We start from the raw sequence: 27128 nt of genomic DNA, 5'->3' as shown, positions 1-27128 counted from the left end.
CATGTGTATCCTCATAACTGGGACCTATTTGTAAACACATTGCTTAATATAGTGCTACTAGCAGTCAAAATCGCCACAGGGTACCTTTTTTAAATGTGTGTATTCATTTGGAAAGAGGGAACCAGCAAAGCTTTGGTGCTGACTCGTTTCATTTTTTAATTATTAATTCAACAATTTTTAGATCAGAATATGTAGACTAAAACATATTTCGGATGTTTTCCTTATATTGAGTAAACATCATTGTACTACAAACAGCTGAGAGAAGAATAGGTCAAAATGTTTTTTTCTATTTCTACATCTCTTTCTGTGGTGTTTAATAAGGGATATTGGCTTATATCTGGAGGTAGGACATTAGTGTATTTCAAGAAAGGGTCCCTAAGAGTACATTTACTCTATTGTCTAGTGATGATACAGAATTTAATTAAAAATCATCAGATTCATACACCCTGGACAGGTCGCCAGTCCATCGCAGGGCCACACATAGACGAACAACCACTCACGTTCACACTCACACCGAAGGACAATTTAGGGTCACCAATCAACCTAGTCCACATGTTTTTGGATGGTGGGAGGAAGCCGGAGACAAGACAGACAAGAGAAGGAAATCTGAATTTGATAACAAAGTCTAGAATAAAAAAATTTAAATTGTGTCTGAATATATCTGTGTGCTGCTTTTGCCTGTTCGGCCACCACTATGATTATAATAATGGAAATAAAGATCATGATGGAAACCAGGATTGTGGCCCAGATGTTGAGGCAGAGGGCAGTGGAGCCGTAGTGTCGAGAACCATCCCGAGTTTCAGCCACGTTCAGGTTCCTGGCCTGAAAGGACCAAAGCACACTGATTTTAAAAGTAGATTTATAGTTATGCTCAACCTCAAGGGGACTTCAGATCCTAGTGTTGAGCATAGGCTAGATCTCATAATCTCCTGCAAAAGCTTTTGATTCCCCACCCTCACATAATAATGATACAAGATTTTTCTAAAACTCTTTTGTTAAATTTTATTTAACAGGCAATAAGAGAAGATTTGCACATGACCTACTTAACCAGCAATTCAGAACTGTTCCACATAATCTCGCCTTGACAGAGAAGATGAGAGCTACAAGTCCGAGGCAGCATGGGTTTGAGTAGGCAAAGCAGCAGAGGGACCAGATGATGTGGCTCTGGGGGGCTCAGTAGTGATGTTTGTAGTACTGATGTTCCTGGAGGAACTATAGTGGTTCAGTAAACCACTGTAGTTCCTCCAGGCTATCCATGGAGCCCATCAAACCTCCCCTTCAATGGAACAACCTCAGGCGAGTAATCTACAGGATTCATCGCTGTCAGTTTAACTGTGGTTTGGAGTCAGGAAATTGTGTCACTAAGTGTTAATTTCCTTTTGAAGTTTTTTGTGGTTAGCACAGACCTGTTTTTTCCACTGAAAGCCAATGAGGTAAATGCTAAAACATACTTGTGTTGGCTGTTGTTTTGGCAAATCTAGTACATGACTTTTTTTTCTTAAAAAATGTCCTGAAGAGTTTGCACATTCTGTCCATCAAAAAGCAAGGCAACTTTATTTGTTTAGCAAATTTCATACACTAGGCCAATTTGCTTTATGGGGTACAAAAATACAGCAAAGGTAAAAGATGAAAACTAGTGTAAAGTGTAAGCGTAAACTAGTACTAACACACCAAATGCCCTCACGTTTAGATGCACCATTTCATTAAATTAAGAACAATAAGTTAAGGCTGTAAATTAAGATGTAAGGTTTTCAGACGTTACATGTTGGAGTAGGCGGTGTAAAATAACTTTTTCGGTTTATATGTTGATATTAACTAAGATGTTATTCCAGGACAGTATTTTGCATGAACACAGAATGCCGCTCACTGTGTTTTGTTGTAACTCTTGGAACAGCCAGTAGGATAGTCCTAGATGTCCTAAGCAGTCTGAGTATCATTGGATTGGTTATTCATTTGTAATTCAAAAACAAAATAAATTAGTCTGTTATTTTGAAACAAAAACCTAAATAACCGTTTTTGTTGTCAGAATCAAAACATGAAAAACCATTATTGCTTTTTGAATTCAAGAATGAAGAGGTCTGTGTCAATTTGTTTTAAACCTATGGAAGACACGTGGTGTCCGGTTCGTTCTTCGATTATTTCATTTCAAAACCGAATCGAAAAAAAAACAGTCGTTTCTTTGGGGGGGGGGGGGTGTTCCGTTTTAAAATAAAACATAAAAATCTGTTTAAAACAGAATAATATGGGAAAATATTGATTTTGATATTTAATGTGTCCGATTTGTGTTGCTTTGTGTGTTACACTTGATAAAACTGCAGTAGATACACTTGGGCGATGGCGGTGCCTGATTAAATGTAATTAAGATGAGCTAGATCATCAACATAAGTGGGTTTGTAGTTTGAAAAACAAGACACTGCGTTGGTGACGACACTATGGGAACGCCTCTAGGCGTGGCAGGGCTGAATTATGAATGAAACTACTCCAATCCTATTGGCATTGCTCGAACGATAGCGTGGGACGGCGTAACTGGAGGCATATAAAGCACGCCGGCACACAGGACAAACCAGCTCTTTGCTATGAAGCAAGGCGCTCCAGGCGGGGCAAGGCGTGGCGGACCAACGCAGTGTCTCGTTCCCCTTCGAGGGAACTCGAACTGCGTCAGTGACGACACTATGGGAACGAGATACCCACTGATAGGAGAACCAAACATGTTTTTTTTGGTGTTGGGGGGAAAGAGGAGCACCTGGAGGAAACCCACGCACGGAGAACATGTAAACTCCACACAGAAAGGCCGGGGCAACCGGGGTTTAACAGGTCAGCACAGCTTGGATAAATTTCTGTGCCTAGTTTGGTACCCGTTACATCAATAAATAGGTTAGTCAACCAAATTAGTGGTATGGTGGTTTGCGTGAACAGGGTGGCCTTGGATGGAATCAAATTCCCAGCCTGAATTATTGTGTCAGTCCAGCCCTGATTGAGGGAGTATACATAACCAAGACCAACACCATATCTACTTCATTAGATGTGCGGGGGACAACCAAGTTTGCTGAGGCAACTGGGACAGCACAGTTTAAACACGACACCTTAATGAAGCACAACAGCAGCTTAAAACATAAAATATGCTGATACAGATGCACAAATGCCACTTCCAGTATGTGCATTTGTTAAGCAACATTCAATTAAAATGGGACTGAACTAAAATAAAACAGTATTCTGTATTTATTGCCAAAGCATTTATTAATAATACAGTTAAAATGGGGAAAATGTGAAATATTGCGTTACAGGTCAATTTAAGTTTCGCGCCCCTAAAATTTCTGCCTGTTTCCCTAAACTTTTCAGTTAGGGGCTACAGTGCTCCCAGTGAAAATAGTCTCGAACCCTGTCTTGTTCTTATAATATCCTTTAATTATGTACTTTGATACTTTTTCATAAAGGAAGAGGTCTTTGCATCAGTAATAATGTCATGCTGATGATGATGATTTAGGGAGTGTTACATGTGGAAGTAAGAGCAATGATATAAGAACCTTCTATATCTGACAAATGATGTAAGCATTTAAGGAGCATTCGTGTGTCACTCGCCAAACACCATTTTCTGACAGCATGGTGCAGCCTGTGTCCTGGATGGATTTGTCTGGCTGCCCTTCTCCCCATTTGGTAAAGGTCAGAGGTCGATTTTTCAGATCTGTTGCAAAATTCCCCTCTGCTTTTTTATTGTTGACGTTGATCCAGGCCATTTTGTCAACATCCCCAAACACTTGAGTCAGTACTCTGTTCTCCTCCTCGTTCTGGGGCAAAGCCAGCTCCAAGCCTCGTTGGGAGCAGAACTCTGTGGCCCCAGAGAAAGAGCCTCTCTCCTTATTAGACACAAAGTATTTCTGACCAACCCTCCGGAAAAAAACATAGTTTGTAGCTGAAGAAAAAACAAAAAAAAAACAACAAACAAGGAATAAATGAATTAATTCTACATCCAACTAATTTGTGTTGTCGTCTTGGCCATCTGGCTCAAACTCTGTTGAGAAGTCTTTGACAAAACACACTTTGTTTTACATGTTTGTTTTTCCTCTGACACTAAAATATCAGACTTTCTTTTTGCTTCATACACAAGTGAAATATGTTCATTTGACTCTGCTTTTCAAGATAAACATTTTGGAAAAACATTTCAGGATGGATAAAGACATTAAGATTAACGATGCCAAGAATCACTCCGCTTACCCTACAAGAAATCTAACTAAGAACTGTCCCTTAAATAGCTATAATACATACAGTCTCCATCCATATGCACTCATTTCCTGTAACAATCCCTTGTAATGCTTGAATACAATACTTACCCAGCTCTAACTTAGCAAGGCTGTTCTTTAAGGCTTCAAGGTCCTGGTTAATGGAGCCAAACACATCTGGATCAAACAGATTAAGTTTAGTTACCAAACTGACAGTAAGTTGGAGTCCACATTGTGACAGTTTTCTTTTTTTTTTTTTTACAACTGCTTACATACATTTTCAAAACTCTCTCCTTTTTTCAAAACTCTACACACAATTCCCAAAACTGCACACACAAAATGCAAAATGTCTCATGTCCTTTAAAATTAAACATTCAAAATGCCATAAACCTATCCCAAAATGAAGCATTGGCATCAGATGGCAAACACCTTGGATACCATTTACACATTGTTGTTTTAAATCTAAAGCTCTTTTGTCTTTAATAGGCTTATGTGTACATTTCTATACAATGTTATAGAGTGAAAGTAATCTTAGATGGGCTGAAATGTACACTATAAACACCAGTACAGTGTTGATACAGAAGATATTTGGCAAGAAATTACAGTTGTAACAGTAGCAGTGTTGTATACAGTAGCATACAAGAAAATTAAACCATAAACATATGTAAACCAAAAGTATAATTTTTACTTTTATGCCAAAAATACTGTACTGCTGAAATAACCATTAGATTGCTGAAACCTGTTCTAATTTCTGAAGGTCCAAATTATGGATGCTAATGTACAGGCAGGAAGTTGGGCTTTCCAGTCCAGCTGTTCTCATTGTCAACCTGTGGTTGATCACATGATCAGTAAGTGTGACGCTGATCTCATCAGTAATGGCTCTCCTTCTCTTCTTTGCCCTCCTCTTCCTCCAACTCTTCCTCCTTGAACTTGTCCTCGTCGTCTTCCGCCTCTCCCTCCTACTCCCCCTGCTCTCTATCCATTGTTGGCATCCACTGTTCCATCATCCATTGTTTAATCTGACCTTTGACCTATGTATAGATCTACTGTACACTAAAGCAGTCATGGTTAGTGATCAGTTAGTGTTTGCGCATGTGAGGAGTGGGTATGTGACCTGGTGAAGAAGTGTAGCATTTTCATTGGTTGTGTTTGGAAAAAGAAATCAAGTCACTTCCTGTTTGTGTCTTAGAGAATTGTGTGTAGTTTTTTGAAAAGAGTATTTTATGCAATTGAAAACTGAGTGAAAGGCTGAGAAATAGCTTATGACATTTTGGAGGTTGAAGTTGAGGTTTTGCTATTTGAGTGAGAGGTTTCAAAAAAAAAAAAAAAAAAAAAAAAGTGTGACATGTCAAGATAGTTTTTTGTTTTTTTTACACAACTGCTTACACACAAAGTTATCTCTATTTTTTTTTCCTTCTCTGAACACACTCAATGATAGTTTTGCACACTTTAGACACGTAGGCGTATGTGCCGTGAATTAAGTGACTCAAACTGAATGCAGATTGAATGATTAATTGGCTCAAACAATATAAAATATAGACAGATTATTCAACAATAAAAAGTAACTGTTAGTGTTGTTTTGAAGGGCTACTTTTACAGGTTTTCAATTGCTTAAATGCTATAACCAGGCTTTTGAAGTGAAATTTGAAAAAAAAAAAAAAAAAAAAAAAAAACACACACAACACACACACAACGCAACTCCATTTATCAAAAAGAGCTCAAGTAGCAACAAACTACCCAGGTGGAAACACAAACAGTCAAAATTGATAACACACCAATCAGAACCTTCACTAGATAGATAAAAGGACCAGAATCAGTTCAGCCACTTTGGAACAATGGATCCAGAAAGAAGTGAAGGAAGAGGTAGAGGACACCTGAGAGGAGGAGGAGAAGTTGGGTGAGGAAAAAAAGAGGTGGATGAGATTCTCTGGCCTTTCTCAGACCAAAGATATGATGCTGGGGCAGAATGTTTTTTAAATTTTTTTTAATGTGTTTAATGGTGAATTATACTGTACATTATGGAATTTTAAAAAAGTGCAAGTGCTTACATTTGTTGTGTCTGTTATGTTCATGTGAAAAGGTTTATAAAGGGGGAGAAAGACAAGCAACATTGCTTATTAACAATACAACTAAAAAACTGGTTATTTCTCACCAGTGTGAGAGACTATAGTATTGTGTGTTTGAGATAAACTGTAGTAGCCCAGGGCACCAATTTACAGTTTCTCGATTGCTTAAACACATTACTTGAAATTATGCCTGGATCCATTGTTCCAAAACTGAACAAACCCACTCTGGCCCTTTTATCCATCTTTGAAGGTTCTGATTGATGTATTATCAATTTTGACTGTTTGTGTTGACGGGATTTGTGTGTAGAGTTATGGTTTTGAAATTTTAGTTCAATAGACTGGTTAGTGTTTAAACAATTGAACTGTTTAACAGAAAATGGGTCAAAAGAAGCAGAGGTGGAGTTTGATTCCATAGGTCAGAAATACTGAATTAATTTCCCTTAATGCAGCTCAATAGCATATTTAATCAGACCCTATGTGTCTGATTACATTTCTAGTCATCTTCTCTTTCTACCATTGAAATCCCCTCCCAAACGTATGGCTGATCTTTATGAGGGAAATTTGTGACATTTACCTTTACATTTACAAACTATGGGATCAAAGAGTTGAAATAATCTCTTGGACTCTGCCTCAAGGAAAAACACTAGCTTTAAAAACCAAGTAGAATTGTTATTGTAACTAAACTAGGATACACTGTACAAGTGTTTCTTTGGATGTCCACCCTTTGTGTATCCATCTATACTTAACCACAATGACGATATGAAGTTTGCCCGCAAGTTGTACTACTGCTGCATCCTGCAATTTATTAAATAACAGTTGTTACCCAGCTGGTGAAAGTAATTTTTTTAAAATCTAGAATATATATAACCTCGTCCACAGATTACAGCAGGTCCAGGAACTCCAGGAGGTCCTATGATCCCAGAAGAGCAGAGAAAGACAAAAATATTAAAAATCCATCGTCTCACTAGTAGCCCCATCAGGCTATAATGTTTGTTTTCTACTTGAAAACCCAAAAATTGAGACATCTTTTGCTATTCTCAGAGGGCTGAAGGTTACCTAAGTCAAAAAAGGTTTATCCTCTGGGGAGCCTGAAAGGATCCATTGAATGTCAGTCTTCCCTATATGTGTTGCCTGAGTGAGACTGCAGATGACAGACTGGCCCAATGTAGTTTGGCCAATCATCCTCATTTTTGAATATTTTTCCCAGCATGGGATGTCAATCCTTCCTGTACATTTTGAAATGTTTATGAAGTTGACAGTCTGACCATCACAGCTGACACAGTGAGCCAAATAAAGAAACTGAACAAGGAAGCTGACCTCAGAGGATCATTGCAGATTGTTTTTAATGACAATCCTGCAATCTCTCTCGAAACTGCCTTGGACATAGGGGGTGCAAGAATTCAGACAAAAAGATGACAGGAATCTGTCCAGAAAGAATGATCCTAGGACTTTGGATAGTGAGTATTACATACCCGCTGGCCCAGTAAATCCACGTTCACCTTTGGGACCAGATGGACCATGTCGACCAGGTGGACCAGGTGAACCAGGTGGACCACTGAGCTGACTGTAGCCACTTGGAGGCATCAGGCAAAGGATGCAAAACAGGAGAAACATCCTAATCTGCAAAACATCAGTGTAGGTGAAATCTTCAACAAAAAAAAAAAAAAGTCACATTCCATTTGAACTCTACAATGTTCAAAATAAATTAAAATTAAGTAAGAAATAAATTAAGAATGTGCCCATTTTCAGACAGCATCAGGACAATTGTTAATCAGAAGGAGCTTTATTGCCAAGTAGTGTTTTACACAGGTGCTACACGTAGATAAACATACAGTCAACATAAATGTAGAAGCTGACAAATAAAATCAAAGGTGGTCATGTCAGAATTGAGTCTGTAGCAAAGAATGACCTCTTTATTTTAAATGACGCATCTCCTGTAGTTCCCTGCTCCTTGTAACGCTTCAGATAAATTGACTGGATTTGTATTGCAATGTGCTGCATGTAAATGTACCAAGCTGTTATCCAAAATGTTTTAATAACACTAAGTCTAGTACCAAATAAAAATAAACAGAAGAACGTACTGGATAAACAAGGAGTGATCTGCAGGTTGTGCTACTGCTGGAGTGACTGAGAACATAGTTGAAGTGCATGCATGTAAGGCTTGACATTAACACCAACCGACCTGGTCACGGGGAGCGCTGAGTGCAGACAATGGCAAGGCAAGAGGAGGATGCAGTTCAAACAAAAGATTTATTCAGCAAAACTTCCATAGAGCTCAAGGCAAAGTCCAAACAAAGGTAATCCAGAAAACACAAAGGGGTTCCAAAAACACAGCGAATAAGCCAGAACAGGGAAACAAAGGAACAGGCAGGAACACTAGATGCAAGGACGTGACAAAGACTGAAGACAACTGAGGACAATATATACACACTGGTAAACGAGCAGGGAGGGCTGCACAGCTGAGATACATCAGGTAATCAAACAAAGCTAGACAAGGACACCAGGTACAGAGGGTTACCAAAATAAAACAGGAAGTAAAGTTCACAGGAACACACAAGGACAGATCTACCAAAGTAAAACACCAAAACATGGAAAGACATGGAAAATCAGGGCACGGACAGAGACAGGACCAAACAGGAGACAAGACTACACTAAAACATGGAAATATAAGACTAAGGACTAGGACACAGACCATAATGATAAAACACAGAAGTATACAGATCAGGAAAACACTTAAACATGGAACTAAGGCAAATAGATAGACAAATGAAACAATGGTAAAACCAGAAACACACAGGGAAAAATACAACACAAACATAACCCAAAAATAAGCTCATAACAGACCCACCAAATTCAGGTGGATTTCAGCATGGCGGGTAACACAGTCACTCCCACTAGCAACTTTGACATGTTAAAAGATTGTAGTCTCTTCAAAATGCATCTGAAATAAGCAAATTGCAATTTGACACTACGACACTACAACTCCCATGAGTACAACCTGCACATAGAGTTTGCTCATTGGTCCATTCGTGAAGCCTATTGTCTTTGTGTGCTTTTTGATAAAAGGAGTTATGGTTTTGAAATTTTAGTTCAAAGCCTGCTAATAGTGTTTAAGCAATTGTGAAAAACTGTAAATGATAAATATGTTATCATACAAACCACTGTCTTGACCACTTCAAATTAACACTGAAACAAGAATTCTCCTCTCTTTGTGTAAGGAAACATAAACTATAGCGTTTTGTGAGTTGTGTTGAATGCATTTCAGCATGCTCTCCCACATGTGTATCCTCATAACTGGGACCCATTTGTAAACACATTGCTTCATATAGTGCTACTAGCAGTCAAAATCGCCACAGGGTACCTTTTTTAAATGTGTGTATTCATTTGGAAAGAGGGAACCAGCAAAGCTTTGGTGCTGACTCGTTTCATTTTTTAATTATTAATTCAACAATTTTTAGATCAGAATATGTAGACTAAAACATATTTCGGATGTTTTCCTTATATTGAGTAAACATCATTGTACTACAAACAGCTGAGAGAAGAATAGGTCAAAATGTTTTTTTCTATTTCTACATCTCTTTCTGTGGTGTTTAATAAGGGATATTGGCTTATATCTGGAGGTAGGACATTAGTGTATTTCAAGAAAGGGTCCCTAAGAGTACATTTACTCTATTGTCTAGTGATGATACAGAATTTAATTAAAAATCATCAGATTCATACACCCTGGACAGGTCGCCAGTCCATCGCAGGGCCACACATAGACGAACAACCACTCACGTTCACACTCACACCGAAGGACAATTTAGGGTCACCAATCAACCTAGTCCACATGTTTTTGGATGGTGGGAGGAAGCCGGAGACAAGACAGACAAGAGAAGGAAATCTGAATTTGATAACAAAGTCTAGAATAAAAAAATTTAAATTGTGTCTGAATATATCTGTGTGCTGCTTTTGCCTGTTCGGCCACCACTATGATTATAATAATGGAAAGTTGGATGTTGAGGCAGAGGGCAGTGGAGCTGTAGTGTCGAGAACCATCCCGAGTTTCAGCCACGTTCAGGTTCCTGGCCTGAAAGGACCAAAGCACACTGATTTTAAAAGTAGATTTATAGTTATGCTCAACCTCAAGGGGACTTCAGATCCTAGTGTTGAGCATAGGCTAGATCTCATAATCTCCTGCAAAAGCTTTTGATTCCCCACCCTCACATAATAATGATACAAGATTTTCTAAACTCTTTTGTTAAATTTTATTTAACAGGCAATAAGAGAAGATTTGCACATGACTGATCTACTTAACCAGCAATTCAGAACTGTTCCACATAATCTCGCCTTGACAGAGAAGATGAGAGCTACAAGTCCGAGGCAGCATGGGTTTGAGTAGCAAAGCAGCAGAGGGACCAGATGATGTGGCTCTGGGGGGCTCAGTAGTGATGTTTGTAGTACTGATGTTCCTGGAGGAACTATAGTGGTTCAGTAAACCACTGTAGTTCCTCCAGGCTATCCATGGAGCCCATCAAACCTCCCCTTCAATGGAACAACCTCAGGCGAGTAATCTACAGGATTCATCGCTGTCAGTTTAACTGTGGTTTGGAGTCAGGAAATTGTGCAAGTGTCACTAAGTGTTAATTTCCTTTTGAAGTTTTTTGTGGTTAGCACAGACCTGTTTTTTCCACTGAAAGCCAATGAGGTAAATGCTAAAACATACTTGTGTTGGCTGTTGTTTTGGCAAATTACATCTAGTACATGACTTTTTTTTCTTAAAAAATGTCCTGAAGAGTTTGCACATTCCTACCATCAAAAAGCAAGGCAACTTTATTTGTTTAGCAAATTTCATACACTAGGCCAATTTGCTTTATGGGGTACAAAAATACAGCAAAGGTAAAAGATGAAAACTAGTGTAAAGTGTAAGTGTAAACTAGTACTAACACACCAAATGCCCTCACGTTTAGATGCACCATTTCATTAAATTAAGAACAATAAGTTAAGGCTGTAAATTAAGATGTAAGGTTTTCAGATGTTACATGTTGGAGTAGGCGGTGTAAAATAACTTTTTCGGTTTATATGTTGATATTAACTAAGATGTTATTCCAGGACAGTATTTGCATGAACACAGAATGCCGCTGCACTGTGTTTTGTTGTAACTCTTGGAACAGTCAGTAGGATAGTCCTAGATGTCCTAAGCAGTCTGAGTATCATTGGATTGGTTATTCATTTGTAATTCAAAAACAAAAATAAATTAGTCTGTTATTTTGAAACAAAACCTAAATAACCGTTTTTGTTGTCAGAATCAAAACACGAAAACCATTATTGCTTTTTGAATTCAAGAATGAAGAGGTCTGTGTCAATTTGTTTTAAACCTATGGAAGACACGTGGTTCCGGTTCGTTCTTTGATTATTTCATTTCAAAACCGAATCGAAAAAAAAAAACAAAAAAACAGTCATTTCTTTGGGGGGGGGGATGTTCCGTTTTAAAATAAAAATCCGTTTAAAAACAGAATAATATGGGAAAAATATTGATTTTGATATTTAATGTGTCCGATTTGTGTTGCTTTGTGTGTTACACTTGATAAAACTGCAGTAGATGGCGGTGCCTGATTAAATGTAATTAAGATGAGCTAGATCATCAACATAAATGGGTTTGAAGTTTGAAAACAAGACACTGCGTCGGTGACGACACTTGGGAACGCCTCTAGGCGTGGCAGGGCTGAATTATGAATAAAACTACTCCAATCCTATTGGCATTGCTCGAACGATAGCGTGGGACGGCGTAACTGGAGGCATATAAAGCACGCCGGCACACAGGACAAACCAGCTCTTTGCTATGAAGCAAGGCGCTCCAGGCGGGGCAAGGCGTGGCGGACCAACGCAGTGTCTCGTTCCCCTTCGAGGGAACTCGAACTGCGTCAGTGACGACACTATGTGAACGAGATACCCACTATTCCACGTCAAAAGCCTCCGCCTCCCCCAGCGTGCAGTGACCTGTAGGCACGTCTAAGAGGAGAGCGCTAAGGTGCGGAAGAAGGAAGGTCCAGAATGTAAAATCTGATGAACGTGTGCGGAGTGGCCCAGCCAGCTGTCTCACACACATTCCGAAGAGAAGCCCCTGAGAGGAGGGCCCTAGAGGCCGCCATGCCTCTAGTAGAGTGGGCCCTCACGGCCATAGGTGAAGGCAAACCGCGCACCTGATAGGCCAGGGAAATAGCCTGAACTATCCAGTTGCTGATAGTGTGTTTAGAAGCGGGGAGCCCAGCCTTGGGGGACCCAAAACACACTAGCAACTGGTCTGCTTTCCTCCACCAGGAGGACCTCAGAGTGTAAATACTCAGTGCCCTGGCAGGGCAGAGCAGATGAAGTCTCCCGTCCTCTGCTGTCACATGAGGTGGGGATGAAACGCCTGCAACACCGTAGACCCCGCCATACTGGACAGTACCTTGGGGACGTAGTCCGGACAGGGGTGCAAGACAGCCTTGACCTTCCACGGGAGAAATGGAGGTCCCCCACCCTCCTCAGAGAGGTGATAGCTAGGTGAAAGGCCATCTTAAGGGTCAGGTGCTTGGCCTCAGCCGACTCCAGGGGTTCGAAGGGGGCCTCCGCCATACTTTGAGAACCACCAGGTGGGAATCCTGGAGCGAGTCACGGGTCTCATCCTCCGGGCTCCACAGAGGAAGCTCACGACCAGCGGGAGCCTCCCCAAGGACCCCTCCCTCAGAGAGCCGTAATAGCAGCCACGTACAGCTTGAGCGTGGATGGGGAAAGGCCAGCAAAGAAACGGTGCTGGAGGAACTCCAGTACCGCAATTACTGGGCAGGTAACTGGGTTCACCACCCGTTCTCTACACCAGGTGTAAAACACGTTCCACTTCAGGCCGTACGTCCTCCTCGTGGATGGAGCTCTGGAGCTGAGCAGAGTCTCGACCGCTCCTGCCGTCAGGCCCGCCTCAAGGAACTGTGCCCTCTCAGGGGCCAGACCCACAGCCTCCACAGGGCGGAGCAAGGGTGAAAGACCCGGCCCTCCGCCTGAGACAGCAGGTCCCTCCTCAGTCCGAGAACCACACTCGGGCCGGCCAAAACGGGGCTAATAACAGTAGGCTGACACCGTCCTGACGGACTCGCTCCAGAACCCCCGGGAGCAGAGCGACTGGGGGAAACACATTCAGATGCAGCCATATACAGAAACACATACAGATGCAGCCTCTGGCCCCCCTGGTGATTCAAATAGGCCACCACTGCCGTATTGTCGGTCCTGACGAGGACGTGGCAACATCGGAGGTCGGGCAGAAAGCTCCGCAGAGCGCGGAACACCGCCAACATTTCCAGGCAATTTATGTGCCACGAGAAATGACGCTCCTGACACCCCGTGAGGGAGGCGTCTGTCGAAATAATTGTCCGGCGACATGGTGCCCCCAACTTGGGACCCTGGGACAAGAACCAAGGTTTCTTTCATACAGACAGGGAACAAAGGCACCCGCTCGTAACCCTTATCAGAAGGAACGGGTTCCCCCTCGGGGAGACCCTTTGGTCTTCAACCACCACTGCAGGGCTCTCATATGTAGCAGGCCAGAAGGTACTATGCTGGATGCAGCTGCCATGAGACCCAACACCCTCTGAAAGTGTTTCGCTGTGATGGTGCGGCCTAGCTTCACCCCGGTTACCGTGGACAAAATGGACTCGACGCATGCAGGAGATAGTTGGGCTCACATCGACGTACCACCCCTAGGAACGTAGTCCGTTGGGTGAGTGTCAGCACGCTCTTCTTCGCGTTGAGCCGCAGCCCCAAATGCTGAAGGTGGCCAAGGACGACATCTTGATGCCGAACAGCCAACTCCCGAGACCTGGCCAGAACGAGCCAGTCGTCGATGTATTTCAGCATGCGGATGCCCTGGAGCCGCAGCGGGGCCAGAGCTGCATCCATACACTTGGTGAATGTGCGAGGGGAGAGTGGTATGGTATGCCGCGCCCCCAAAGGCGAACCTCAGGAACTTCCTGTGAGAAACAGTGGGATAGGAAAGGGGGAAGGGCGGGAGCCTCAGGACCTCTTCCCCCGACCCCAGCGAGACTGAATAACGGTCCTCAGATCCGTTTCGAGTGCCGCCTCGAGTCCCAGGTTTGCTGAGGGGGACCCCGAGAAGCGACACTCCGCCTCTGCATCTGGGTAGGCTGGTCGAAGGCTGAGACCGCCTCTCTGCAGCCGTCGCCGTCCTGGACCCAGACCGGCGAGGGAGATATTGCTGGAACGCCTCTCCTTGCATTCTGACACGCTGGAACCTGTTGACGACAGTGTTCACCGCCTCGCCGAACAGGCCAGAGGTCGAGACAGGTGCATCAAGTAGGACGGACTTCTCCTTCTCCTGGATGCCTGAAAAGTTGAGCCACAGGTGCCGCTCCGTGGCCACCAGCGCTGACATGGAGAAGCCAATGGCGCGGGCCCGTAGCTCAGATCCGTAGCTCTGCGGAGCTCGGCAACATCCTCATCAGAGGGTCCTCCCCCTTGGTCCATGTCCTTCAACAGGTCGGCCTGGTACGCCTGCAGAACAGCCATTGTGTGCAGGCTTGCGCCAGCCCGGCCCGCCACCATGTAAGCCTTGCCCACCAGAGCAGACGTAATCCGACATGCCTGGGTGGGCAGCGTCGGCTCCTTAAGGGACGACACTGGGTGAGAGACAGCTGGCCAAAGCATCCTCAACCCGGGGCATCGTCCCATAGCCGAATCCCTTAACCCCCGCAACGTTTCTTTAATCCAAGAGCGGGGGAGTAGCCAGGCGTGCTGAAAAGGGCCCGCTCGGCACCAGCACGGACGCGGTGCTGGGAGTAAACTTGATGAGCGTTTCCTGCACAGCCTGCGGCCAATTGATATTGTGTTTGGCAACCGCCCACGTCACCACCTCCAAGAGTTCATCGTAGCTGGGCGCCAACTGATGACGTCGGCCCGGCTCCCGGAAGTCCTCCACCTCCACAATGCTGAGCACATCCAATTCCTCAAAATCGGACAGCTGCAGGGAAGAGGGGAGGAAAAAGCCTTGGCAGTCCCGATGTCCACGGAGATATCGCGCTGCGAGCCCCATGACTGAAGCCGCCGCGCCACCTCAGTGACCGCAGGACCCGAGCCACGGGGAGAGCGCATCCGGCCGTCTTCAGAAAAAGGGCCGCACGAAACCTCAGCACCCTCAGGGGCAGGGCCTGCGGCATGCGGCATCCCCAGACAAGACACACACAGTTCATGAGTGTCCCCAGCCGTGATGTAGCGCGGGCATGGAAAGACACACTTCTGGAACTGCTCACCAGCCATGATCTCCTCTGCAAAACTTCCAGGTAGGACAAACTTTGTGGTTGTTCGTGGAGCTTTCGACCATCAAACATATCAGAGCACCTGCTGAATAGAAAAATGCTGGTTTGTCCTGTGTGCTGGCTTGCTTTATATGCCTCCAGTTACGCCATCCCACGCTATCGTTCGAGCAATGCCAATAGGATTGGAGTAGTTTCGCAGTTCCCTCGAAGGGGAACAGGGTGCTGAAGCGTACAGGTTGAGGGAGGGGATGTCGCGGGAGACAGATACAGAAGTCTCACTCAAGGACAATTCTTGCTCTGAAATATTGTGAGAGGCAAGTTGTTGCAGAAGGATGACGATGGAAACGTGACTCAGAGTTGCAGACAGGAGTTTGTTGTGTTGGAATACAGTTTTTGTTGATCGTTGTGGTACTATTATCGCAACTGTGTGGTAAAATTTCACAGCTCTTCATACAAAACTCCAAACTCATCACACTTGTAACACAGACAAAACTTGCTACTGTGCAATTATTTGGATTGTTAACATCGTTCACCACACAACCATTGATTAAAAATTTAAGTTTCTCGTTAAATGTCATGAGAAAATATGGTTTAATCACCAAAACACAACATAATGATATCTTTTCAGTTTAGTCCTTTTAAAGTCCAGTGAATCCAATAACAAACCATGCAAGATACATGTTTCAAATCACAAGTGCAGAACATAGTGTGCTTCAGTACTGTAAAAGATATTTACATCCATCATCTATGATTTCCATAATATCTATCCTATATGTAATGAAGTTGTGATCAATGAAGACTCTACAATCACTGATGCAAGAAACAATTTTTTACTGTATTTTACAGTATTGCAACATACAGGTTTTGTCTAATCAAATGCAACAAATACTATAACAATAGTTATGGATGGTAATCATGTAGTGTATTTTACAGTATTGTATTGTATAAAATGTAATCTTTACAGTGGTCCTTTGTGACTCTGTTTGTTAGAGCACTAAGCTACTAGGACTAAGGTTGGGGGTTTGAATCCCACTAAGATCACATATAGTAAAAATCTCACGTCTTAGGGTGGTGATACTAAAGTTTTGAATCTTAACATGAAAGGCAAATAAAACAACAATACATTTCATGTATATTATGGTAAGGAAATGGGGTAACACTTTCTATGAAGGTCATAGCTATAATGTTACCGGAAATGTTTCAGCGATAATCAATTATGAACAATGAGCATAGTGATAGTAAAAGATAGTTTTAAAAATAGAGAGAAAAATCTTACAAATTCTGCATGTACTTTGTGTGAACATAATGTTTCGATGCGAAACATGCCTTTCTACATATTTTTGTTGTACTCAGTCAATGTCAAATGTACTTTAGTTGTGAAAAAAAGGTATTTTTTGATTATCTGTTGTGGTAACTTTAGAAAATAAAGTCTTGCTAGCAGTTCCTCTATGTACACAACAAGCTCAACATAGCTCAAAAAAATAATACTGACACCAAAACATTTTTTTCTCAGATTTAATACTTATTTTTAGTTTTCTATGTGAAATTGTAGTAGCAGTAGCTTTCCAATTGTGTAGTGTGATTTAGTGTTATTTCCTGTGTTGATATTTTTGTGTTCTTACTGCCAAAGCAGTTTACTGTCAAGTTTAGATTGTGTATTGAATTAGCATGGACTTCAGACAAAGTCTTAGTCTTGTTTTTCTAAGGGTGATTATGTAGTGGGATACATCGTGAGAAACAGGAAACCCACTAATGTCACATTAAATCTGTTTTTCTGACATTTGAACAAACTTCACATTGCAATAAAATGGTTATAGTCAATCTGTTCAATTACATTTCAGTTCCACTCCACATACTATGTTAAAAGATCCATGAAGATGCAAACCTGCTTTAATCTCATCGGTCACAGTGGGCGTTCAGCTCAGTTTAAGTGAGACTTGCAAACAATTGGTCCAATTTCTGCTGTGAATTAACATACCAATAATGTTGTTATGGCAATCCAGACTACATCTGAGCATCAGTTCTTGTTGTTTCCCATTGTTCCTAATGGGAAATGAGGCTATACAGAGTTCACTAAGTAGCTACCTCTGCTATTCATTGTGATGATGCTTTATTCTGGTTGTTGAGCCTTGACACCTGATGAAGTCAGAACAATGTGTGACATGGTTTATTTGAGTAAAACCTGAGGGCGTGGTCCGTGTGAAGCAGAATGCGCTGTTACAGTGTCAAATAAAGGTGCTAGCAATTTAGAAGCCCACATAGTCACATTGACAGAATCATTGTACACAGTGTACATTGACAAGAAATGTCTAAGTCAAATGTCAAGGATCAAGGATTCATTTCTGTGGACCATGAATATCTGCAACACTTTTTATGGCAACTCTGGACAAAAGAGGTGGTAGGATGGGTGGACTGACCACAATGGTACCTCTGTGAGAAATAGTAAAATAACTTAACACTAGAAGGAGACTTTTCAATGTTTCACTTCTGGGCCTTCCCATTGTTTTTGTCCAGAAGGGCCTGAACCCGGTTTCCATAGTCTTGATGAAATGAAATTGAGAAAAGGTCATTGTGATATAACATTTATTCATATTCACATTACAGTCTGCTAAAACCTCACACACACTAGGTCTCACAATATCTGCTATAATGTAGCAGACGGTATGGGATGTTGCGCATGTGTTGTAATGTGTTTCTTTTAATCTTTTTTTCATGTGTGATTTTGGTTTTGGAAAAAATCATGTGTTTCTGTGTGTCTAGTAATCCCAGGTAAATACTATTTCATTGTACTAGTGTGGAACATCTGGTAAATGACAATAAATCTATTTAAATTTATTATGATATAGGACATTGATCAAATAATTTGGCCTTAGGGCCAAGTCACTTCCCAAGAGGTCTCCAAGAAGTTGGAAAATCTCAAGAAAAAATAAAAGCTAAGCAGAGAGCAGTGTGGTTCTATCTTGGTTTATATGGATGGATTCCTGAGATTCTAAACTTGCAAACGACTAAGGAGATGCATAACTATTAAATGTAATCTTGTAAATGTAGAAATTATTTGTGTGTATTCATTGCAGAACCTGAAAACTCCCAAAACGGCATCTGGAACGGATGCTGGCGAGGTAACAGCTGCAACGTGATCACATTTCTTACGGTTTAAAGGTTAGCTACAATTATACCCTTGTAATTATTTTAACAATGCTATGTAACCTGAAGTTTTATTGATTATTAATCATTTGATATGAGAATGGTAAAGACATAGTAATGTGATATTGTTATTTAAGACACCATTGGTAACACTTTATAATAAGGGTACAATTGAGGTACTTAAGTAATGCTCAACTAATGACTATTCATTGCGTGAATTGATAAAACAACGTATCAGACGTATCCATCCTTTTCAGACATTATTAATGTTGAACTAAGTGTGACGTAATCACATAAAGCCACAGTGACTTCGCCATTAAAAGGACATGTAGAAATCAGGTCTCTCGTTCTCCTAGGGGTGACCTATGGCTGGATCAAAGATCCTAAAACACAGATGAGTGGAAATCAGTGTGAAAACTACGCCTAGAAAACTAGGAAATTATAGAAGGGTAGATGCAAAAGCCTTCAAGCCAGAAGTTGCCCAGTGGTTTAGAAAACACAAGTTAATAAACTCATTGCCATGCCCCTACTCGGCTAATACAAGCACTAACAGATGAAGCCCTGCAGACAAGCACACAAACTCACTCATAGGTTACATCTATTGTGCTGCCATTTGATCAAACTTTACATTAAAATAAAAAAGTCTGTTCTCAATAAAAATATATAAACAGTACATGGTAGCACTATAATTGTTTTCACCCCTAAAAACTCACAAGCACATTTCAGAAAAGTTAGGCAACGTAAAATTTAAACTTTCATTTATTGACAAATGAAACTGTGCGGCTGAAACAATTGCTAAGACACAAGTCTCACATACAGGAAAAGTCTGATATTAAAACTTGATTGCAGTTGAGAAGTAGTTCCATTTAAGACTTTTGGAACACCAATAAAATGTGAATCTGTTTTGCTTGGGGATTGTACTAAACAGGTATAACAAGTTACAAATTGTGCCATGAGCATAAAACAGACAAACACAAGGATCACCAAGCAACACCAACAGGTCACTCATTTAACACTACTGAAATTTAGTGGTAATGTGCCACTATAATAAAGACGGTCAATATAATAATGGAAATCAAGATCATGGTGGAAACCAGGACAGTGGCCGTGATGTTGAGACAGCGGGCAGTTGAGCCGTAATGTCGGGCACCATCCAGATCTCCAACCACCTTCCGGTCCCTGGCCTGCAAGGACCAAAGCACATCGATTTTAAAAGTAGATTCACAGCTCATTCATGATCGACCTCAAGGGAACTTAAACTGATAATGTTCAGCATGGGTTTAATAATCTCCCGCAAAAGCTTTAGATTCTTGTATTTCTATGCTGAAAATGTGATATATTTCTCTTTTTTATAATTAAAAAAATTTAATTAGGCTACATTTATATACTTATCGTTGGGTTGTGTTGTTCTTTGGCATAATTCTTCTTCCTCTGATTCTTCATCTTGAAAAATGTCCAGCAGAGTTTTTAACACATATAAAGTGCTTGTTGTCTTTGTGCTTTAATCTAATTGATTCTTGAAATTATTTGTATTTTAGTGTTTTATTAAAATGTCTCAGTGTGGACTATATCTTACTTATCACTTATTTCCTAAAAAAGTTAGTAAACCCTTTCCTCTTTTTCCACTAACCCTTTCTGGCCTTTCTAAGAACTGATATTGCCAAAATTCTTTGTCAATAGAATTTAAAAGGGAATAACAGAAGATTGACAATTGAGAACTGTTGCACATGAACTCACCTTGATGGAGAAGATGAGAGCTGCCAGTCCGAGGCAGAAGGGGTTTAAGTAGACAAAGCAGCAGAGAGACCAGATGATGTGGTCCTGGGGGGGCTCAGTGTTTATGTTCACAGTGGTGTACTGAACCATTGTAGGTCCTCCAGGCTGTCCAGGCTGTTCAAACTGCCCATCACACCTTCCCTTCAATGGAACAATCTCAGGCGGGTAGTCTACAGGATTCATCACTGTCAGTTCAAGTGTAATTTGGAAGTTGTGCAAGTGTCACTTTAAGTGATGATTTCCTTTACGTTTTTTTTGTGGTTAGCCCACACATGGTTTTTCCATTGAAAGCCAATGAGGTAAAAGCAAAAACAACACACTTGTTCATGGTACAAAAATACAGCAAAGGTAAAAAATTTAAAAGATTAAGTACAAAATCAAGTACAAATAAAAGATAAAATAACACAGCAAACACACCCACATTTACATGCACTATTTAATTAAATTAAGATCAATATAAAACAGTAAAAAATAAAGACTGTTTAAAAGCTAAGCTAAGAAGATAGGTTTTTTAGCTGCTGGAGCAGGCAGTGTAAAATAATAGTTTTTTTTTTGACTTTGTGGTCAGAGTGGGGGCTTGTCTAACATCAACAGGGTGGTTATGTCAGGACTGTGTTCCATGTAGACAGAATGCTGCTTCGCCAGGTTTTGTTGTAACTCTTAGGACAGTCAGTAAGCAATGTCGTAAGGGTTCTCTGAGGATCATATGGCACAAGCATATCAGAGATATATTTGGGCCCAAAGCCACAGTCAATTCTCTGAGTGACTGGTAGCCAGTGTAAGGAAATTAGAACTGGTATAACGTGCTTCCTAGTTGTTGCGAGTTGCAGAAGAGCCTTTTTTGAAAGTCCTTAGAATAGACCATTATAGTAAATTATCTCAGTCTTATCTCTATTTAGTTGGAGAAAATGTTGCTTCATCCAGTCATTGATTTGTTCCCTGCTAAACAAAGATCCAACAGGTCAATAGTCATCCGGTGTAAATTAAATGTAGATTTGCGTGTTGTGTGTTTAACTATCTACGCTGCTATATTATTTTGTATAATTAGGCCTGAAGAAAGTATATAGAGCTAAAAGAAGACAGGCCCCAAGATGGACCTTTGTGGCACCTCACAGGTCATGACCATCTGCTCAGACACAGTTTCCAATGGAAACAAAATACTTTCTGTCATGAAGATATAAATTAAACCACTTAAGGACAGTTCCAGAGAGTACCACCCAGTTTCCTAATCTATGTAATAGAATTGGATGGCCCACAGTGTCAAAACTGAGATCCAACAATACTAAAACACAGACTTTTCCTCAGTCATTTAGCACCTTTTATGATTGCATTAACAGTGTTATGATGGGGCCTGAAATCCTAAATGAAAGTTATTGAAGCAGTCTTAAAAAGATACTAAGTTGTTGGGGAACACCTTTTTCAATTACTTTATCTTAAAACTGTGAGTTTGATATAGGATGATAGTTATTCAGTACCGTTGCATCAAGACTGTTCTTTAGATAGTGGCTAAAGAACTGAAGTTTTCAAAGCCTTTGGTAAAATGCCAGATTGGAGCATTATTAAATATATCAATTGGTTCTTTGATTAGGCTGCTAAAAACTGTTTTAAGGAAGCTAGTGGGTAAAACATCAAGGCAAAAGCTCGCTCATATAACTCCAATTCTTGCCTCATTGCACTGGCTTCCTGTTCGTTTTAGGATTGATTTTAAGATTTTGTTTGTTTTTAAAGCTGTGAATGGACTGGACCCAACATATATCTCGGACCTCATCCAAATTTATACGCCAGCGTGGTCACTGAGGTCAGAGGGCCAGCTCCAGCTTGCGGTCCCCAAGACAAGACTTAAAACTCGGGGGGAACAGGGCCTTTTCTGTGGTTGGACCTAAACTCTGGAACGCTCTGCCCCACCATGTCCAAACAGCCCCTACAGTTGAGTGTTTTAAGTCTCGTCTAAAGACACATTTTTATTCTTTGGCTTTTAACTCTGCGTGAATTGTGTGGTCCTCTGATGTCTTTTATTATTTTACTGTATTTTAGTATTTAAACCTGATGCTCTTATTTTGTTTTTACAAAATTTTATATTAATTGTTTTGTATGTTTGAGTCTTCTGTGCAGCACTTTGGTAACTTTGTGTTTGTAAAATGTGCTGTAGCAATAAAGTGGATTGGATTGGAATAGGTGGATGAATTGAGATTGGAGATAAAAGTGTGTCATTGCTATTGGGATTAAATTGTACCAAGTGTACCAAGTTATTTTTGGAAGACTGGGGTGATGATGCTTTTTTTAGTCCTGTGAATTTTCCAACATGCAGAAGAAGACCAGACAAATAGGAAGGGGTTGCGTTGGAGCAGTGGATAAGACACATGCCAGGTTTCATTCCCGCTGCAACACATCCGCCAACATATCCCTAAGAAAGACACTTAACCCCTAGTTGCTCAGCATGTGATCTTTGACATATTTAGCAACTGTAAGTCATTTATCTACTTATTGTTGAGGTGTTATTTTTTGGCATAATTATTCTACCTCAGATTCTTTATCTTGAAGAATGTCTTGCAGAGTTTCTAATACATTTAAAGCACCTGTTGTCTTTGTACTTTAATCTAATTGATTCATGTAATCTTTTGTATTTTAGTGTTTTATTAAAATGTCTTGGTGTGAACTGCGTCTTACTTAGCACTTACTTCCTAAAAAAGTTGGCAAACCCATTGTGTTTTTCCACTAACTCTATCTGGCCTTTGTAAGAACTAATATAACTAAAATTCTCATTTTCATTATTCTTTAATAGTGAATGACAGAATATTGGCAAATGAGATTTGTCACATATACACTCACCTTGATAGAGAAGATGAGAGCTGCCAGTCCGAGGCAGAATGTGATTGACTATAAAAAGCAGCAGAGAGACCAAATGATGTGGTCCTTGGGGGGATCAGTGGTCATGTTCACAGTGGTATACTGAACCACTGTAGTTCCTCCTGGCTATCCAGGCTGTTCAAACTGCCCATCATACCATCCCTGTAATGGAACAGCCTCAGCCAGGTGACCTATAGGATTCATCATTGTCAGCTTTAAGTTTGGAGGGCAGGTTTAGAGAAAGTGTGCAAGAACTGTCACTGTTTTGATTTCCTTTTAAAGCGTTTGCAGGTTAGCACTAGCCTTTTAATCTACCAAGAGCCAAAGAGGCAAAACCAAGCTAACCACCATTTGTCACATTCTGCCTGTCAGCCATGTTTTAGTTTGGCCCTCTGAGTTTTGGTTACATTTGATCAGTTCAGTGTCTGTTGTTTAGTATGTTGTGTTTTAGGGTTCAGTCCGGTCTGTTGTCCTGTGTCCAGTCTGTTATGTCATTGTGAGCTCTGCCTGATTTGTCACCCGTTTGGTTTTTATCTCCCTGTGTTTACCTGTTGAGTTATCTTAGTCTGTGGTTGAGTTTGTCAGTGTTGTCCTGTTACCTTGTTGTCCTTAGCCTCTCTGTGTCATTAGTCCGGTCCCTGTTTGTGTTGTTCATTTCCTGGTTCTGTTTAGCTCACTTCGTACCTGTCTGTCATGTATTCTGTGTAGCCTTGTTTATGTTATTCATCCGCATCTTTAAGTTTACCTAGTATCCGTCTTGTCTCTTAGGTTTGATTCTGCATCTTAGCTCCTGCATCTTAGCCCTGTGTCTTAGCTCCTAGTTCTGTGTCTCAGTTCATGTCTTAGTGTTTACTTCTGGTCTGTGTTCTTCTGTGTTATTTTGCCCATGTCTAATCTTTGCTTCAGTCTGTGGTCCTTGTTGTTGGTGTATTCGTGATCTGCCTGCTTGTGTCTGTTCCCCCAGTGTTCCTCTGCTTGCATGTCCACTAAATCCTTTGAGTTCCAGTTAATGTATGGTGTTTTGCACCTGTAAGTGTCTCTCTGTTCCCCCCTGCTGTCTCTCTGCCTGCTTGCCTGTATCTCTGTTTTCCATACTCTCTGCCTGCCTCGTTAGCCCTGATCCCGGTCACCTGTGTTGCTCCTGTCCTGCTCGTTACTCCCTATGTATAAATGTTTTGTGTTTCTGTCCATTCTCTGTCTGGTCATTGTAGTGTAGTGTTCTCACTCAGTCATGTTAGTGTGGAGGAGTGTTCTGTTGGATTTTCCTGTCTACTGCGTGTAAGCCTGTTACCTGTTGTTTCATATGGATTAAAGACCCTGAACTGCATCTGCTCTGCCCTGGTGTCTTGCATTTAGGCTCTCACCTTCTCTGCACTCACCCAGAATCGTGACACCCTTGACCTTTTGCTTCTTATTTATTTAGTTGTCCTGAATAGTTTGCACACTGAATTCAAAATTAAAATGCTAGACATTAAACTGTTTTTTAAATGTCCCATACCTGTCACATTTCTAAAAGTAAAACTGCTAAAATGAACTAGCACATAGGAAGCCACAATGTCATTTACATTTGACAATGCCAGCTGTAATGTTGGCAATGTTGTTTGAGCAGTCAGACTATCACTGAAATATCCCAACAACAAATTGCCCTGAAATTTTTTAGAATTGGAAGAAACATAATGATTTGGTGATCCCCTGACTTTTCCTGTAGAGCCACAAGAATGCCAGAGCTTTCACTTAAAGGATCATTTGTATTTTTAAACTTGGGCCCTGTTTTCACATATTTTGGAATCGCAATGAGTAGTTTTGGAATCTGTAGAATAGATAGCTTCAGCCGGCAGCCACGAACCGACTGCAACATATTGCTTTGGGGCTATTGTGCCCATCAAAATTATGTCCACAGTAAGTGCTTCTGTCTGGCAACATCATGGAAAAGATCCCTACGAGTGACTTCAGGTGACACCCTTTGTTTTTGACTAGAAACAGAATTCTCATTCTAGGACATCTTTCTCTCTGAAATCTTGTGAAAGGCAAGTTGTTGAAGAAGATGACGGTGGAAGCGTGAGTCGGAGTTGGAGAGAGGAGTTTGCTGTGTTGGAAAACAGTTTGTGTTGATCGCTTTGGTAATATTATAGCAATTATGTGATAAAATTTCACAACTCCTAGTATAAAACTCTAAAGTCATCGCACTTGTAACACAGACAAAACTTGCTACTGTGCAATTATTTGGATTGTTAACATCGTTCACCACACAACCACTGATTCTTGTTTCTCGTGAAACATCATGAGAAAATATGGTTTAATCACCAAAACACAACATAATGAAATCTTTTCAGTTTAGTCCTTTTAACGTCCAGTGAATCCAATAACAAACAATGCAAGATACATGTTTCAAATCACATTAGAAGTGCAGAATGTAGTATGCTTCAGTACTGTAAAAGGCATATTACAGTTTTCACATTAGGCAATACACTTACCTGATATATCTATCCTATATGTAATCAAGTTGTGATCAATGAAGACATCCTCTATAATCACTGATGGAAGAAAAACTTTTATAGTATTTTATTGGTGCAACATGTAGGTTTTGTCTAATCAAATGCAACAAATACTATAACAATTATGGATGGTAATCATGTAGTTTATTTTACAGTATTGTAGACTATAATTATAGCAGTGGTCATTTGTGGCTCTGTTTGTTAGAGCACTAAGCTACTAGCATTAATGTTGTACGTTTAAATCCCACCAAGGTCACATACAGTAAAAATCTCACGCCTTAGAGTGGTGATTCTAAAGTTTTGAATCTGAACATAAGGCAAATGAAACAATACACACATATAGCAATTATTCAAAGATCAATTAGGAACAATGAGCATAGTGACAGTAAAAGGTATTTTAACAATAATGTACTTTGTATAAAGACAATGTATTTCAATGTGAAACATGCCTTTTTACATGTCTTTGTTGTACTCCGTGTTTTGTACTAAGAGTGATGAAATATTACCACATATTTAGTACCATAGTGACAGAAAAAAAAACTAACAGGAAATAAAGTCTTGCTAGCAGTTCCTCTATGTACACAACAAACTTCTCTCCCTCATTTCAACTGTGTTTCCTGCAAGAACTCACCTGTCATGAGACAAATGTGGTCAGACAGCTCAAAAAAACAAACAAAAGAAAAGGGGTTTTTTTTTTCCCTATATGAAATTGCAGTAGCAGTAGCTTTCCAAATTTGTAGTAGATTTACGTCCTACATCACATATACTGTTCCTGTTAAAATGGTAAAGTGTATTGATTTTTTGTATAGTATCTGCTAAAACAGTATCGGGTGTAGACAGTGTATAGCATTAGCATAGACTTGGGATGAAGCCAGTCTTGTTTTTCAAAGGGTGATTGGGATACATTTGGTTTAAAGACATAAAACAGGAAATGTCAGATTTAATTGTTTTGCTGCTGCTTGATCAAACCCACATTGCAATAAAATGTTTGTCAATTCCCTCAATTACATTTCAGTTCCACTCCACAAACTGTGTTAAAAGATCCATTAAGATGCAAACCTGCTTTAACCTCATCAGTCCCATCTGGCTTAGTTTGAGTGAGGCTTGCAAACAGCTGGTCTATCGTGCTTTCAAGTGATATATCAGAAGGCCTTTTTCCTTATGAATAAAATGAAGTAATTACTTTGCTGTAACCTTTCTTGGCATGTTATTATAGCAATCAAAGCAACATCTGAGCATCAATGTTTGTTGTGTCCCATTCTTCCTAATACAAAATTAGGCTATACAGCGTTCACTAAG

At 40.7% G+C, this 27128-nt stretch overlaps 2 protein-coding genes across 3 annotated transcripts; both read right to left on the bottom strand.

Moving 5' to 3' along the window:
• Nucleotides 1–3382: 3382 nt before the first annotated feature.
• LOC119894284 (mannose-binding protein C-like) lies at nucleotides 3383–8633 on the bottom strand. 2 transcript variants are annotated; one of them, XM_038706955.1, is made up of 5 exons: nucleotides 8466–8633; nucleotides 7756–7903; nucleotides 7152–7193; nucleotides 4329–4394; nucleotides 3383–3910 (listed from the first exon to the last, which is right to left on the bottom strand). In XM_038706955.1, exons 2-5 carry the CDS (start codon nucleotides 7895–7897, stop codon nucleotides 3528–3530), a joined length of 633 nt encoding a protein of 210 aa, XP_038562883.1. In that variant the 5' UTR covers nucleotides 7898–7903; nucleotides 8466–8633; the 3' UTR covers nucleotides 3383–3527. The 2 variants fall into 2 exon arrangements, with proteins under 2 accessions (XP_038562883.1, XP_038562884.1); XM_038706956.1 differs by lacking the exon at nucleotides 7152–7193.
• Nucleotides 8634–19452: 10819 nt separating this feature from the next.
• Nucleotides 19453–20699, bottom strand: LOC119893034 (dispanin subfamily A member 2b-like). Its single transcript, XM_038704955.1, has 2 exons — nucleotides 20449–20699; nucleotides 19453–19895 (listed from the first exon to the last, which is right to left on the bottom strand). Exons 1-2 carry the CDS (start codon nucleotides 20668–20670, stop codon nucleotides 19737–19739), a joined length of 381 nt encoding a protein of 126 aa, XP_038560883.1. The 5' UTR covers nucleotides 20671–20699; the 3' UTR covers nucleotides 19453–19736.
• Nucleotides 20700–27128: the final 6429 nt, after the last annotated feature.

This window comes from Micropterus salmoides, unplaced genomic scaffold, assembly GCF_014851395.1.
Source record: "Micropterus salmoides isolate LMB-PRFRI ecotype aquatic unplaced genomic scaffold, ASM1485139v1 Ms_hic_scaffold_8, whole genome shotgun sequence".
NCBI lineage: Eukaryota > Metazoa > Chordata > Actinopteri > Centrarchiformes > Centrarchidae > Micropterus > Micropterus salmoides.
The sequence above is the reverse complement of the archived record's forward strand: the minus strand, read 5'-3'. Positions and strand labels throughout refer to the sequence as shown.